Below are 16,816 nucleotides of genomic sequence, written 5' to 3'. Positions count from 1 at the left end.
GCAGGAAAGTCCATGAGACTTTTATTTTTTTACTTTTTGCCAGTCCTGGGGCTTGAACTCAGGGTCTGAGCACTGTCCCTGGCTTCTTTTTTTTTTTTTTTTTTTTTTTTTGGCCAGTCCTAGGCCTTGGACTCAGGGCCTGAGCACTGTTCCTGGCTTCTTCCCGCTCAAGGCTAGCACTCTGCCACTTGAGCCACAGCGCCGCTTCTGGCCGTTTTCTGTATATGTGGTGCTGGGGAATCGAACCTAGGGCCTCGTGTATCCGAGGCAGGCACTCTTGCCACTAGGCTATATCCCCAGCCCCCCTGGCTTCTTCCCAACCCCCAGCCTTTTCTGGGTATGTAGTACTGAGGAATCAACACAGCGATCCATGTATGCAAGGCAATCACCGTACCACTAAGCCACATTCCAAGTCCTCCATGAGACTCTTCTCTCTGCCAAAAAGCCAGAAATGGAGTTGGGGTTAGCCTTGAGCAGAAAAGCGAAAGGACAGTGACCAGGCCTTAAGTTTAAGTCCCAGGACAAGTCACACCAGCGTGCCAGTCCTGGAGCTTGAACTCAGGGGGCCTGGGCACTGTCCCTGAGCTGTGCTGTTCAAAGCTTGTACTCTTCCATTTGAGCCACAGCTCCACTTCCAACTTTTTTTTTTTTGGCCAGTCCTGGGCCTTGGACTCGGCCGGAGCACCGTCCCTGGCTTCTTCCCGCACAAGGCTAGCACTCTGCCACCTGAGCCACAGCGCCCATTCTGGCCGTTTTCCATATATGTGGTGCTGGGGAACCGAGAGCTTCATGTGTAGAAGGCAAGCACTCTTGCCACTAGGCCGTATTCCCAGCCCCCACTTCCAACTTTTTTTTCTGTTTATGTGGTGCTGAGGAATGGAACCCAGGGATTCATGCATTCTAGGCCAGCACTCTACTACTAAGCCACATTCTCAGCCACTTCCTGAGTTCTTGTAAGTCTACTTTCTGGCTTCTAAATCTTTAGTTCCACCTTTTTGCTATTTATTAAAAATCACATTATTGCCAAGCACCAGTGGCTCCTGCCTATAATCCTTGCTACACTGGAGGTTGAGATCGGAAGATCGCGGTTCAAAGCCAGTCCGGGCAGGAAATTAACCACCGGAGAAAACCGGGGCTCAAGTGGTAGGGTGCTATCTTTGAGCTGAAGAGCTTAGTGACAGCCCCCAGACAGGGAGTTCAAGCCCCACGACCAGCACCACCACCAACAAAAAAAAACCCCACCATACTATTTTACAATCTCCTCATCCTTCTATCCTGCGTCAGTATCCGCACGACTCCTCTAAAACAAGAGGATGCTTCTAGTCTCAGTAAACTTGGACTAGGCCTTGGGTCCTCGAAAGATGACGCACTTCCGGAGTGCTGCGGACAGCCGGGCGAGGGAGAGAGACAAACGCACAGGGAGGCGGGGCCTGGGGTGGGCGGAGCGTTGATAGAGGCGCTCCTGGCGTGAGGCCGACCTCTAGGCGGGAGCAGTGTGTGGGCGGAGCCTGCTACCACGCCGGCCTGTGTGGGGCGGGGCGTAGCGTCCAGACGGTGGGGCGGGATCCTGACGCTGCCGGCGGCTAGGACAGGTTGTTGTCAGTGCGGTCCTCTGCCGCCGTTTCTGGAGCTGCCGGCATCTCCTCGCCACCTCCGTGGCTCCAGCCTCGGTCATCTCCTCAGCATTTGAAGTCGCCGCTGGCGCCGCCTTCAGATTCGCGGGCCGCCGCGGGCCGCGGAGCCCATGAAGGCGCGGGCCCCGCCGCCGCCCCCGCGGCGTCGCCGACGTCCTGGAGCGCCGCGAACCCGCGCGGGTATGGCTGCAGCATGAACGCCGGGTCGCCACCGGAGCCGGATTGGAAGGTGGCGTTGCCATCCGAGGCGGGAGACATGCGGGAGAAGCGCACCGGCGCGCAGGCCGCGGGCGGTAGCTGGGTAAGCGCAGGTCGGGTCCGAGTCCCGAGCCGGGGAGGGCGGGATGAAGGCTGCGTCGGGTAGGCAGGGCTCCGCTGTCGGAACGCCGGTCCTTTCCCAGTGAACCCAAATACGGGCTATCTTAGTGACTGCTCGAAAGGCAAAACTTCGGGCGATTCGGGATTTTTTGTTCGTTTACAAAGGCACTAGAGCTGGGAAAGTAAATGGTCAATAATTTGAGTATCTCACAGCTCTCCTTCTCGGTGCCAAATGATAGAAATTTTCAGGTGCAATTTCTGCCCGAAATGTTAAACAATGCACACACATTGCGCTCCGCACTCTCAGGTAGCTGGCGGTGGAGGAGGCTGCGCCCTCCCGGCTTCCGTGTTCTGCTGGCGGTGGCGCGCCGCGGTCGACCAAGGGGAAAGCTATGACCCTCGACGAGCAAGTTCTGAATAGTGTCTTTGCTGTGTTACTCAAGTTGAGATGACTTTGACACAAAGCACCAGAAAGGTTGTTTTAGTTGGCCTGGGTTTAGCAGAATGGGCCTTGTTGGCTCGTTGATCGATTCCTTCTCCTCCTCATTTTCCTCTCCCTCCTCCTCCTCCCCCTCCTCCCCTCCTCCTCCTCCCCCTCCTCCCTCCCCTCCTCCCCCCCTCCCCTCCTCCCCCCCTCTTCCCCCCTCCTCCCCCTCCTCCCCCTCCTCCCCCCCTCTTCCCCCCTCCTCCCCCTCCTCCCCCTCTCCCCCTCCTCCCCCTCCTCCCCCCTCTTCCCCCTCCTCCCCCTCCTCCCCCTCCTCCCCCCTCTTCCCCCTCCTCCCCCTCCTCCCCCCTCTTCCCCCCTCTTCCCCCCTCCTCCCCCTCCTCCCCCCTTTTTTTTTTTTGGTGTGTGTGCCTGTACTGGGACTTGAACTCAGGGCTAGGGCACTGTCCTTTAGCTTTTTTACTCAAGGTTAGCGCTCTTCTGCTGCTTGGCCAATTGGAGGTAAGAGTCTGGCAAAGTTTTCTGCCTAGGCTAGCTTTTTTTTTTTTTGGCCAGTCCTGGGCCTTGAACTCAAGGCCTGAGCACTGTCCCTGGCTTCTTTTTGCTCAAGGCTAGCACTCTGCCACATGAGCCACAGCGCCACTTCTGGCCGTTTTCTGTATATGTGGTGCTGGGGAATTGAACCCAGGGCCTCATGTATACAGGGCAAGCACTAGGCCATATCCCCAGCCCCCTAGGCTAGCTTTTAACCGGGATTCTCAGGTCTCAGACTTTTAAATAGCTAGGATTATAGGTTACTTTGGTTTCTTATGGTGGAAAACGAAACAATATCTATTCTTATTGTTTTCCTTCCAGTCCTAAATTTCAGAGGAGGAAGGGATTAATTAGGATTCGAAATACAAAAATATTATCAATGAGGCGCTGGAGATATGGCCTAGTGGCAAGAGTGCTTGCCTCGTATACTTGAAGCCCTGGGTTCGGTTCCCCAGCACCACATATACAGAAAATGGCCAGAAGTGGCGCTGTGACTCAAGTGGCAGAGTGCTAGCCTTGAGCAAAAAGAAGCCAGGGACAGTGCTCAGGCCCTGAATCCAAGGCCCAGGACTGGAAAAAAAAAAATTATCAATGAGTTCATATTCAGACACTTTAGAGAATTTTGTCCAAAGGGAAAGAAAAGGAAATTATGAAAAAATATTTGCCATCGGCTTTTGAATTTTAAGTTCACGTAAGCCACAACTCCACTTCTGGCTTTTTGAGTAATTTACTGGAGATGAGTCTCATAGACTTTCTTGCCCATCCTGGCTTTAAACTGCAAAACCTCAGATCTCAGCTTCCTGAGTAGTTAAATTAAAGATGTGAGCCCCTAATGCCTGACTGCCTTTACTTGTTATTATTGCCAGTCTGGGATTTAAACTCAGTACCTGGGCACTGTCCTTGAGCTTCTTTTGCTCAAGGCTAGCACTTTACCACTAGCCATAGTGTCACGTCCAGCTTTTTCTGTTCATGTGGTACTAACAAATGGAACCCAAGATTCATGCATTCTAGGCAAGCACTCTATCACTAAGCCACATTCCCAGCCCTAGCTTTAGTTTTTTTCCTTTTTTGGGGGTGGGAGGGAGCAGTCATGGGCCTTGAACTCTGGGCCTGGGTGCTGTCCCTGAGCTCTTCAGCTCAAAGCTAGCACTCTACCAGTTGAGCTGAGCCACAGTATTTCCGGTTTTCTGAGTGGTTTATTGGAGATAAAAGTTTCATTGAGGCTGGCTTTGGGCCACAATCTTCAGATCTCAGCCTCCTGAGTAGCTAGGATCACAGGTGTGAGCCACCAGCGCCCGGCTGCCTTTAGTTTTTAAAAGCTAAGTGATTGTAAGTGTATACTTGGTAATATGAATCTCATTTGGGAGGGGGTCAAGTAGGAGGAGCATTAAGTAGGGTGATACCTGCAGAGCTGGTTTGTAATTCTGTTACTATTAGAGCAGTGCCACTCTGGGCTTAGTATTGGCACAGCCTTGCCATTAAGTGGCTAATTTGTAAAATGAGGAGGTAATGTTTAAGACTTCCTGATTTACTTTTTGAGAAAGCACTGGGGACTTTTCATTTTAAAGAAAAGATCTTTCTAATGTGGAAAGATTATGTTGTTAAGAAAGAGGAATTCAAGGGCTAGGAATATGGCCTAGTAGTAAAGTGCTTACCTCATATACATGAAGCCCTGGGTTCGATTCCTCAGCACCACCTATGTAGAAAAAGCCGGAAGTGGTGCTGTGGCTCAAGTGGTAGAGTGCTATCCTTGAGCAAAAAGAAGCCAAGGACAGTGCTCAGGCCCTAAGTTCAAGGCCCAGGACTGGCAAAAACAAAACCAAACAAAAAAAAGGGGGGGGGGGAATTCAAGTAGAGATCATCTTTAGCTTCTAAACAAGGCTAAACCACCAGTTCCTCTTTCCTTCCTGGAGTTGGTGAACAGTAATTACTAACCAGAGGCCAAGCCAGTAACTTAACAAGTGGCTCCTTTCACATCTTCCTAGTCCCACAACAACCAGATAGTGCTTCTTCATTGATCAGTTAGAGATTTCAGGGTTTTTGTCCTCTTCTCTCCATTCTGGTGGTTCATTTCTTTAGCATTTTTGATATTAGACTTTGACCATTGCTCACCTCCCATCAGTCTGCCTTCTACATTGTTGAATGGTGAGGTCTAACAATTAAGTGTGCTCAATAATGGTGTCCTTGTTTCCATTGGCTCCTTATGGCTTACCCAAAAAAAAAAAAAAGAATCCTACCAAGTGGAAGCATTATAAGCATAATGATTAGGTAAGCCTGCTTGGAATGTTAATTTTCATCTTTATCACCTGTATTTGGATATAAACAAAATGAGTTATATAAACTCCCCTAATGTTGTACAGGAATTCAGTCACAAGAAACAGAAGCCGTATTTTGAGAGGTTGAATTGGGAGTCATTATTGGAGAGCTGTCAACTGCAGGTGGACTCTTGTCACAAAGACCTGTGGCCCAGAATGGAGCCTGAACCTAGCTTTTTAAAGACAACACATGTTTGGGGTACAGATCCAAATCCAAACAGACCATATGTAGGGAAGTAGCTCAAGGGTTCCCTAAAGTTTAGAGAAACAGTCAAGGTTGAACAGATCAAACCATTTAGGGAGATATAACAAATGTTTCCTGAGGCTAAATGCATGACAGCTGCAACTCAGTGTATGGCTTCTCACCTTTAGGCTTTTCAGAGCTAGGTGGAAAGCCCCTTCCACCCAGCTAGGCACCGGCTGTGAGAGCAAGGCCATGTTACTTAGACCCAGTCTCCTTCCTTCACTAATAAAATAATATTTACCTCATAGAATTGTGGGGGTTGCTGTAGTCCTCAATAAGTAGTTATGTATTATTCTCAGTATTTTTGTATGAATTTTGAGTAGTCACAGTAATATGTCCCCTAACTGATAAAAAATAGCCACTTCTGTTTTCTTATTTAAACAGTGACTACATCCCAATCTAAAAATTAATGGTGCTAATTTAATTTGTTTAAAGAAAGAAGTTTGTTGTTGTTGTTGTTATTTTCCTTGTGCCAGTACTGGGGCTTGAACTGAGAGCCTTGCACTCTCACTTGGCTTTTTATTTTTAGCTCAGGGCTGGCATTCTACCTCTTGAACCATATCTGTTTCTGGCTTTTTGCTGCTTAATTGGAGTTGAGAGTCACTTGGAATTTTTTCCCCCCAGGCTGGCTTCCAACCTATCCTTAGATCCCAACCTCTTGAGAAGCTAGAATTACTGGTGTGAGCCACCTGGTTAGCAGGAAGTTTTGAGGGATGTTTACATAAAGAAACCTAGTTTCAGTTTATTCCCCATTCTTTCTCCTTTGGATCCTGATGAAATTTTAAGTTTGGGCACAGATAATTGCAGACTAGTCTTTTCTTTTGTCTGAGATTGAGTAAAGCTGGTGTTGATAAGCTGCTAAGAATACTGAAGAGTTTTTTGGTGTTTGTTGTAATTAGCTATCATCGACTGCGATCAGTACATATTCTGAGTATGTGGAAGCTGAGAAAGCAGTAAGTGCTTTTACTCATAGGTGTTTATATCATATGCCAGTATTACTCAGTCATTTTTCTGCTTACAGTTTCTAGTACCACTTTTGGGTGCTATGTTTTGCAGTTCTCATCATTTGCTTTCATTTTTGATAATTCTTCATTGCTTTGTTCCTGGGACATTCACGGTTTCATGTTCTTTGTTAGTGCTAATAATCATAGGGAAGACTGCTCACAATCTGCTTATAGTTTTTTCTACCTCATCAGCAAGGAAGTGATCTGATTTTTTTTGTTAGTTTTGGTTTTGTTGTCAGTCCTGGGGCTTGGACTCAGGGCCAGAGCACTGTCCCTGGCTTCTAATTTTGCTCAAGGCTAGCACTCTACCTCTTGAGCCACAGCACCATTTCCAGATTTTTATTTTATGTGGTGCTGAGGAATCGAACCCAGGGCTTTATGCATGCACTCTACCTCTAAGTCATAGTCACAGCCCCAGTGAACTGATATGGTTGAGCTTGAACTTGTGGCTTTTTTTTTTTGGCCAGTCCTGGGCCTTGGACTCAGGGCCTGAGCACTGTCCCTGGCTTCTTCCCGCTCAAGGCTAGCACTCTGCCACTTGAGCCACAGCGCCGCTTCTGGCCGTTTTTCTGTATATGTGGTGCTGGGGAATCGAACCTAGGGCCTCGTGTATCCGAGGCAGGCACTCTTGCCACTAGGCTATATCCCCAGCCCCTACTTGTGGCTTTTTTCCTGCTTGCGAGGCAGCCATCCTACCATTTGAACTACACCTCAACCCACAATCTGAAAGATCAAAGGGAATTAAGTATTTCCTTTATGAGATCATCTCTGTCTAGAAAAGAGTAGTGTATCAAGTAAGCTCTCATTTCATTATCCTCTTTGCTCTATCATTTGCCATGCAGATACAACACATTTTGAGATTTTTAAAACAATTACTCATGTTATTAAAAGTAGATTTCCATTATGTATGACCTTTGTAGTCAAGTAAAGGTAAAGTTTGTCAGGTACTTAGAAAATTGCTTTTGCTAAGAAGCACCAACTCTTCTCCTGTGGCCCAAAAGTAATTAAAAACAATATAAAAGCCTGGCATCCTTGCCTTTATTTTGTAATTGTCTCTGTGCTAAAAACCTGGGCCAGACTCCTACTTAACTCAGCTTGTAGACATTATTAATCACCCAAGGAGAGTCTAAAAAATCTGGTGATACCGAACCTATCATCCATATTCAAGGCTTAAAGATACAAAGATAAGACTGTTTGGAGTATTTTCACCTTTCTCCCTCCTTTTCTTCCTGGATTCCTTCCTCAGTCCTGGGGACTGGAGCTGAGGGCCTGAAGGCTGTCCTTGAGCTTTTTCACTCAAGGCTAGCACCCAATCAGCCATAGCCCTAGTATAGGCTTTGGTGCTTAAGTGAAGATTAGAGTCCCAGGAACATTCTAGCCCAGGCTGGCTTCTGATCCTCAGATCTTTGCCTCCTTAGTCTAGCTAGGATTACAGGCGTGAGCTTACCATCAACCAGCCACTGTCAGCCTTATAATAATGACCGGCCCCAGACCCTGCAGGAATCTTACTGTTTCAAGTCATTGTCCTAAAGCTGCAGTTAACCTTGGATTCCAGGAACAGCAGAGCCTCACAGAGGGTGTACTCACCAAGCAGGAGCTGTTGTCTCATACAAAGTGGAGCGCTGGTGGCTCACACCTGTAATCCTAGCTACTCAGGAGGCTGAGATCTGAGGATTGCAGTTCAAAGCCAGCCTTGACAGGAAAGTCCGTGAGACTCTTTTATCTCCTATTTACTACCAGAAAATCAGAAATGGCACTGTGGCCCCAGTGGTCCAGCGCTAGACTTGAGCTGAAGAGCTCAGGGACAGCACCCAGGCCAAGAGTTCAAGCCCTATGACCAAGAAAGAGAGAGAGAGAGAGAGAGATAATATGAATTGGACTGTCCCTTTAAGTAATAAGAACTTCTATCTGGGTGTTTGTAGCTCACAGCTATAATCCTAGCTACTCAGGAGGCTGAGATCTGAGGATTGCAGTTGGAAGCCAGTCCATGCAGGAAAGTCCAGAAGACTCTTTAGTAGTAACCTACTCAAAAAAGCCAGAAGTGGTTCTGTGGCTCAAGTGGTAGAGCACTAGCCTTGAGTACAAACAGGCTCAGGGAGAGCACCCAGGCCGAGTTAAAGCCTCATGACAGACAACAACAACAAAAAACTTCTTGGGCTATCTTGTAGAACTGAGATGATATAGCACTGTTTGACCTAGACTGCTCAACTATGCATATCTCTTGCCTTCTATCCCAATTTTAGTGGCATCATATATATAAATCAAGTGCACATTAAAATTCTTTTAAATTCACAATTGTCAATACATAGAAATTGAATTCATTTTTATTCATCAGTTAATGAACATTTGGCTTATTCCTACCTTTCAACTATTGTAAGTAATGCTATGCACATGAATATGAAGATGTCTCTGAAACCTTGCCTTCAATCCTTTTGGATATATACCCAAAAGAATTGCTGGATTGTAGAGTGTGTAGTGTGTGTGTGTGTGTGTGTGTGTGTGTGTGTGTGTGTATGTGTGTATGTGTGTATGTGTATCAACTACTGAATCATTTTCCTTTTTTTTCTAGTCCTGGGGCTTGAACTCAAGGCCTAGGCACTGTTCCTGAGTTTCTTTTTTGCTCAAGGCCAGCGTTCTACCACTTGAGCCACAGCGCCACTTCTGACCTTTCCTGTTTATGTGGTACTGAGGTATTGAACCCAGGGCTTCATGCATGCTAGGCAAGCCCTCTACCACTGAGCCACATTCCCACCCCTGAACCATAGTGGATATACTATGTATCATTTCCACCAATAGTGTACAAGGGTTCCAGTTTCCCACCAACACTTGTTATTTTAGTTTTGTATGTGCATATTTTTTGTTTGTGTTTGCACTGTGAGTATATGCGGGTGTGCATGTACGCATGGGTGTGCACACACATAGGTACTGGGTCTAAGCACTTTCCTTAGCTTTTTCTCATTGTTGTTACTTGGGGGACTTGAACTCAGGTCCTGGATGCTGTCCCTAAAGCTATTTCCACTCAAGGCTAGTGGTCTACCACTTTGAGCCACAATACAACTTCCAGTTTGCTGGTGGTTAATTGGAGATAAGAGTCTCCTAATAGGCTTTCCTGCCTGGGCTGGCTTTGAACCGTGATCTTAAAGTCTCAGCCTCCTGAGTAGCCAGCATTACAGGCATGAGCCACTAGCACAGGATTACAGCCACTAGCACCTGGCTCACTTATGGCCTGGGCACTGTCCCTGAATTTCTTCACTCTACCACTTGAGCTACAGCACCACTTTGGGCCTTTTCTGCTTATGTGGTACTGAAAAACCGAACCCAAAGCTTCATGCATGCTAGGCAAGTACTCCACCACTAAGCCACATTACCAGCCCTTTCTGGCAAATTTTAAATACAGTTCAGGGTCTTTTTCCTATCTATAAATATGTATTTATGCATAAAAGTTTATAATAAAATTATATAGTATTTGCATAGGGCCTTAACATGTTCTCCTATATACCGTAATTGGGGTGGGGAAAGACCAGCCTAAAGGCTATATAAGGCTTTAAATTATTTGGTACATGACAAGACATACATTCTTCTCAACAGCAGCCAAGGCCATCTGCCTGTATTTATAATTTTGTATGCCCTATGAATGCTGTCATATTCAAAAGGCCAATGGCAGAAGAAAGACTCCCCATACCTGCAATCATCTCTACTTATAATACCTAATACAGAGCAAATAATTTTTAAATTTTTCTGGGTTTTTGTTTTTCGCTAAATATTCACAATCCACACAGTTGGTTGAAATTAGACATGCTTTTTTTCTTAATCCATTCCATTCTTTTTTACCTTTTGATTAGAAAGTCCAGTTCATTTGCATTTTAAGTTATTATTGGTCCAGCTATGTAGAAGGCAGAAATCTTCCATTGGAGGGCACAGTCCCTGGACTTTTTTTTTTTTTTGGCCAGTCCTGGGCCTTGGACTCAGGGCCTGAGCACTGTCCCTGGCTTCTTCCCGCTCAAGGCTAGCACTCTGCCATTTGAGCCACAGCGCCACTTCTGGCCGTTTTCTGTATATGTGGTGCTGGGGAATCGAACCTAGGGCCTCGTGTATCCGAGGCAGGCACTCTTGCCACTAGGCTATATCCCCAGCCCCAGTCCCTGGACTTTTCAGCTCAAGGCTAGTGCTCTACCACTTGAGCCACAGCCCTGCTTCCCTCGTGTGTGTGTGTGTGTGTGTGTGTGTGTGTGTGTGTGTGTGTGTGTGTGTGTGTGTGTGTGTGTGATTTATTGGAGATAAGAGGAACTTTCCAGTCCAGGCGTGCTTTGAACCACAATCCTCATTGTGAAGATTGAATCCTCAGGAAGCCTGAGTAGCTAGGGTTACAGGTGTGAGCTCCTGGCACCTTCTGAATTCTTTTTGTTTTTATTTTTGTTGTTTTTGCCAGTCCTGAGTCTTGAACTCGGGGCCTGGAACTGTCCCTGAGCTTCTTTTGCTCAAGGATAACTCTACCACCTTAGCCACAGCACTACTTCCAGCTTTTTTTGTTTATGTGGTACTGAGGAATTGTACCCAGGGCTTCATGCAAGCACTCTACCACCAGCCCAGAATTCAAAATTCTTTTTTTTTTGGCCAGTCCTGGGGCTTGGACTCAGGGCCTGAGCACTGTCCCTGGCTTCTTCTTGCTCAAGGCTAGCACTCTGCCACTTGAGCCACAGCGCCCCTTCTGGCCATTTTGTGTATATGTGGTGCTGGGGAATCGAACCCAGGGCCTCATGTATACGAGGCAAGCACTCTTGCCACTAGGCCATATCCCCAGCCCAAGAATTCAAAATTCTTGAAACAGATACTTTTCAATATGTACATTTTTGCTTTGGTCTACTGGTTCTTAGCTGTGCCTTAGTTTGGAGAGTCCTCCACACTCTGTCTCTGTTCTGTCTTCTGGTTTTGGGCCTGAGAACCCCATCAAGGTGTAATAAGTTAGGTCATAATGAAAGTCATAATGTCTCCTCACCCTCAGGGATCTCTTTGTTCTGTCATCTTGTCTTCTAAATCTCCCTGCCTCCGTGTGTTTTTTCTTGGTTGTCTACTATAAGAGGATAATCTGTTTCCGTTGCTTTATTTTTACTTGAAGGAGAAATGCCTTTGTTTCTTTTTTTGCCAGTCCTGGGGCTTGGACTCAGGGCCTGAGCACTTGTCCCTGGCTTCTTTTTTGCTCAAGGCTAGCACTCTACCACTTGAGCCTCAGTGCTGCTTCCAGCTTTTTATGTTTATGTGGTGCTGAGGAATAGAACCCAGGGCTTCATACCTGCAAGGCAAGCACTCTACCACTAAACCATATTTCCAGCCTGGCTTTGTTTCTTTGTTTCTTTCTTTCTTTCTTTTCTTTCTTTTTTTTATTTTTTTGCCAGTCCTGGGGCTTGGACTCAGGGCCTAAGCACGTCCCTGGCTTCTTTTTGCTCAAGGCTAGCCCTGCCACTTGAGCCACAGTGCCACTTCTGGCCATTTTCTATATATGTGGTGCCGAGGAATCGAACCCAGGGCTTCATGTTTACCAGGCAAGCACGATTGCCACTAGGCCATATTCCCAGCCCTGGCTTTGTTTCTTAATGTGACTTTGGGACATTATAGTCTTTCCAAGTAAACCAGTTTTTTACTTTGATTTATCTATATTTTCTGTTGTCCTTAATTTTTCTTTTTGTTGTTTTTGCTCAGTCGTGGTGCTTGTACTCTGGGCCTGGATGCTGTCCCTGAGTTCTTCAACTCATGGCTAGCACTCTACCACTTGAGCCACAGTGCCACTTCTGATTTTCTGGTGGTTAATTGGAGATAAGAGACTTGTGGGCTTTTCTGCACAAGCTGGCGCTCAACTGCAATCTTAGGTCTCAGCCTCCTGAATAGCTAGGATTACAGGTGTGAGCCACCAGCACTCAGCCCTTAATTTTTCTTTACCTTGATAAAAAGGTTTGTTTTGTGGTCCTTTCTCACTTAACACAGGTGATTTACTTAATTGTTTTCCAATTATTTTAATAGAATTAGTACAGTTATTAATTTCAATATGTTCTCTAGGTATAATAGTATTCAGTTATATTAATTTTAAATTAGTAGCTGCCCTTCCCTGGCTTAAAAAGTTAAGTTCTTCTTATACAATGAGTATTTTAGTCTGTTTATTATTGCTTTGTTCCATACTTGTGATTTGGTACCCTTTCCTTCCATATGAGCCCTGAGCAATTCTCTCAATATTTTTAGGGGAAAATTATCTTGTGGCATTCATTAAAATGAAGGGAAAGAAAAGGAGCATTTCATGAAAAGGTACTTTTGTATATTCTGGAAATATTCCCCTTTCACCATCTTTTCTCTGGTGTGCTTCTCAATCACCTTTTCTCCCTCCTCTCCTCTGAAACCACCCTTTTATTAGCAACATATTCATATTATTGGTGCATAATAAGACTTTTCAGTGAAACAGTGAGCAGTGTCTTGTGTTGTTGCTCTGCAGTCAGAGTTGGACATCATCAAATACTTGTTCCTTAAAATAGCTCCAGCCTACTGCACTGTCTGTTGCTAATTTGAATCAAGCCCAGAGGAAATCTAAAGAATTGTAGACAAGTACTCTACTAGTGTGCCATATCCCTTGAAATCTGAAAAATTCTGAGGACAGTCTGCTTTTTTGTTTATCAGACTACATGTCTGATTTCTACATTTTCAAAATAGTTTAGTTAAAATGATAAATTTTATAAAATTATACGTTTTGTAGATCTATGAAGTACACAGAGGAAATACTTAAATGAAAGTACTCTTTTGCAAATAAGAAAGGGAGAGATAACAAAAATGATGTTAAAAGCTCCTTGAGGGCTTTGTGGACGCCACTGTCACTTGTGGTTACCAGCTGCCAGCCATGGTCAACCCCACCATGTTCTTCAACATTGCCACCGACAGGCAAGCCATTGGGCTGAGTCTCCTTCAAGCTATTTGCAGACAAAGTTCCAAAGACAGCAGAAAGCTTTCATGCTCTGAGCACTGGAGAGAAAGGATTTGGTTATAAGGGTTCCTGCTTTCACAGGATTATCCCAGGATTCATGTGCCAGGGTGGTGACTTCACATGCCATAATGGGACTGGTGGCAAGTCCATCTATGGAGAGAAATTTGAAGATGAGAATTTCATCCTGAAGCATACAGGTCTTGGCATCTTGTCCATGGCAAATGTCCCAGTTTTTCATCTGTACTGTCAAGACTGATTGGTTGGATGGCAAGCATGTGGTGTTTGGGAAGGTGAAAGAGGGCATGAATGTCGTGGAAGCCATGCAGGGCTTTTGGTCCGGGAATAGCAAGACCAGTAAGTAAGAAGGTCACCATTACCGACTGTGGACAACTCTAACACATTTGACTTGGTTTATTGTAACCACCAGACCATTCCTTCTGTAGCTCAGGAGAGTACCCTTCTACCCCATCTGCTTGCAAATATCCTGTAATCCATTTGTGCTCTCACTGCAGTTCTTTGGGTTCCATGTTTTCCTTCCCTCCAAGTCTAGCTGGATTGCAGAGTTAAGTTTATGATTATGAATAAAACCAAACAGTTAAAAAATAAAACCAAAATCTTGAGGTAAGGAATGTCAAACACCCCCACCCCAGCCAGCTTTGAACTGCCATCCTCACTGAGATTTTTTTTTTTGCCAGTCCTGGAGCTTGGGACTCAGGGCCTTAGCACTGCTCTAGCTTCTTTTTGCTCAAGGCTAGCACTCTACCTCTTGAGCCACAGTGCCACTTCCGGCTTTTTCTGTTTATGTGGTACTGAGGAATCGAACCCAGGGCTTCATGCATACTAGGCAAGCACTCTACCACTGAGCCACATTCCCAGTCCCCTTCACTGAGATCTTAATCTCTGTATATGAGTAATTAGGATTATAGGCATAAGCCACGAAGGACCATCTAATTCTTTCTTAAATTTACTGTCTTTCACAATATACTCCATACATGGTAAAACTTAAGTACTTAAAGTGTACTTTAAAATTCTCATGTCCTTGCACCTGGTACTTCAAGGAACTTATCCTAAAACATTTAGACAGAATCCCAGAAGTATTTGTAAGATATGTATGCATTGATTATGTGTAAATGTTAAAGACTGTTACTTGGAAGAGGCTTGATGAAACAATTGTGATATATACCATGTGGTGAAATAATAAACTGCTATTAAAAACTGAAGTAGCTGTATGTACCTATTGGTCTGTAGATCATGGCACTAGTGGGAGGTGGAACCTAGTGCAAGGAAGGTAGATTATTGGAGTCATGCCAAGGGAAAACTGGGACTGTGGCATCTTCCTTCCTGGCCTCATGATGAGGTGAGTATGTTCTCTTCCATCGTAATGTGCTGCCTCATCACAGGTCCAAATGCAGCAGGCCAACTGATGGTGAACTGAAACCTCTAAATTTTAAGCAAAAGTTAAATCTCACCTTTTAAGTTATTAATTTCAGGTGTATTTTGTTACATTAATGGAAAGCTGACTGAAATTTCTAGTCTGTGGTATTTTGGTGTAGTGCTGTTCAACTTGTATTTTGTGTGTGTGTGTGTGAGCGTGCGCGCTCCAGTCCTGGAATGTGAACTCAGGTCCTGGGCCCTGTCCCTGAGCCTCTTTGTGCTCAGGAGTGGCACTTTAACCACTTGAGCCCCAGTACCACTTCTGGCCTTTTCTGAGTAGCTTATTGGAGACTAAGAGTCTCATGGGCGTTTCTGCTTGGGCTGGCTTTGAACCGAGATCCTCAGATCTCAGGCTGCTGAGTAGCTAGGGTTGGTTACAGGTGTGAGTGACCAGTGCTCGGCTTTGTACTTGTTTTTGCTCCTTTGCAATGGTGGTCTTTGTATTTCATAATTAAAGAGTGTTTATGAAGCTATTTGTAAATATTCTTTCTTGCTCCTCCCCCACCCCCAATCCTGGGGCTTGAACTCAGGGCCCAGGCACTGTCCCTCTGGTTTTTCTTGTTTTTTTTTTTTTTTTTTGCCGGTCCTGGGCCTTGGACTCAGGGCCTGAGTGCTGTCCCTGGGCTTCTTTTTGCTCAAGGCTAGCACTCTGCCACTTGAGCCACAGCGCCACTTCTGGCCGTTTTCTATATATATGTGGTGCTGGGGAATCGAACCCAGGGCTTCATGTATATGAGGCAAGCACTCTTGCCACTAGGCCATATTCCCAGCCCCCTCTGGTTTTTCTTTGTTGTTTTTTTTTTTCCCCCTCAAGGCTACTGCTCTAGTGCTCTGCATCTTGAACAATAGCTTTACTTCCAGTTTTTTGGAGGTTAATTGGAGATAAGAGTCTAATGGACTTTCCTGCCTAGGTTATCTTTAAACCATAATCCTCAATCTCAGCCTCCTAACTAGCTAGGATTATTATAGGCCTCAGTAACCCGTACCCTCCTATATCCTGTAATTTTAAATACAGTGTCAGGATTGCATAATGATCACTTTTTAAGTATATTCTCCCAAACAAGGTGTTTTTGTTTTTATTTCTTACTAGTCCAGGTGCTTGAACTCAAGGCCTGAGCACTGGACCTGAGCTGGCTAGCACCCTACCTCTTGAGCCACAGTGCCATTTCCGGCCTTTTTTGTTTATGTGGTACTGAAGAGTTGAACTCAGGGCTTCATGCATGCTAGGCAAGTACTCTATCACTATGTATGCTACATTCCCAGCCCCCATAATAAGGTGTCTTAAAGGAACATTTTGCATCTAAGACTGATAATATACTGCCACTTTGCCCTCTGTCCTTCCCCTTTAAATTCCTATCTCATGAAAAGCAACTGATAATTCTCTAGCTGAAATGACCATATTATTTGTCCTTCAGCCTTGGCCACCCTGTAGAGAGAGGATGAATGCAGGCTGTGGAGGGGAAACTGAACAGCCAGGCATTGTGTGTCATAGGGAAGTGATTCTTTTGCTTCCATGCTGGCAGGTGGCTGGTGTTTACCATGTACTTTGATCTTTTAAGTTGAGGATCATGTGTGGGACAAATGGGAGCAGCAGCCTTCAGCCTTATCTTTTTTCCAGCAGACAGAACAGATGATCTGAGTGAGAAAAGCTCTGTGTCCTAGTTCATCTGTACTTCTCGGGTCATGTTGTCAGGTCAGAGAACAAAAGCACTGGAGAGTGCCCTTTTGCCTGTATGCACTGTACCGAGGCCACGCTTCTTAGTGTAAGGAACTGGGTGAGTAGGCAACTGAAAGCCTCCACTTTGCTTACATAGGAACTGGATACAGCTCATTCCTGCTACCTCTTCAACAAGAAAAGTAGTAGTGGTTTCCTGCCACATTTAGGTACTAACTCTATGTGTGAAGAAACAGGCGTTCTAAGAAAAGC

General features: G+C 45.5%; 1 protein-coding gene and 1 pseudogene across 1 annotated transcript in view; both read left to right on the top strand.

Annotated features, from left to right (window-relative positions):
- The first annotated feature begins 1,551 nt into the window (after positions 1–1,551).
- Mfsd14b (major facilitator superfamily domain containing 14B) overlaps positions 1,552–16,816 on the top strand; it is a 54,787-nt gene continuing 39,522 nt past the window's right edge. Inside the window, exon 1 of the mRNA XM_048345629.1 lies at positions 1,552–1,935. Coding sequence (XP_048201586.1) covers positions 1,828–1,935 — 108 coding nt within the window. The 5' untranslated portion in view covers positions 1,552–1,827. The remainder of the gene's footprint in view (positions 1,936–16,816) is intronic.
- On the top strand, positions 13,344–14,011 carry LOC125350817 (annotated as a pseudogene).

Source organism: Perognathus longimembris, chromosome 1, assembly GCF_023159225.1.
Source record: "Perognathus longimembris pacificus isolate PPM17 chromosome 1, ASM2315922v1, whole genome shotgun sequence".
NCBI lineage: Eukaryota > Metazoa > Chordata > Mammalia > Rodentia > Heteromyidae > Perognathus > Perognathus longimembris.
The sequence above is the reverse complement of the archived record's forward strand: the minus strand, read 5'-3'. Positions and strand labels throughout refer to the sequence as shown.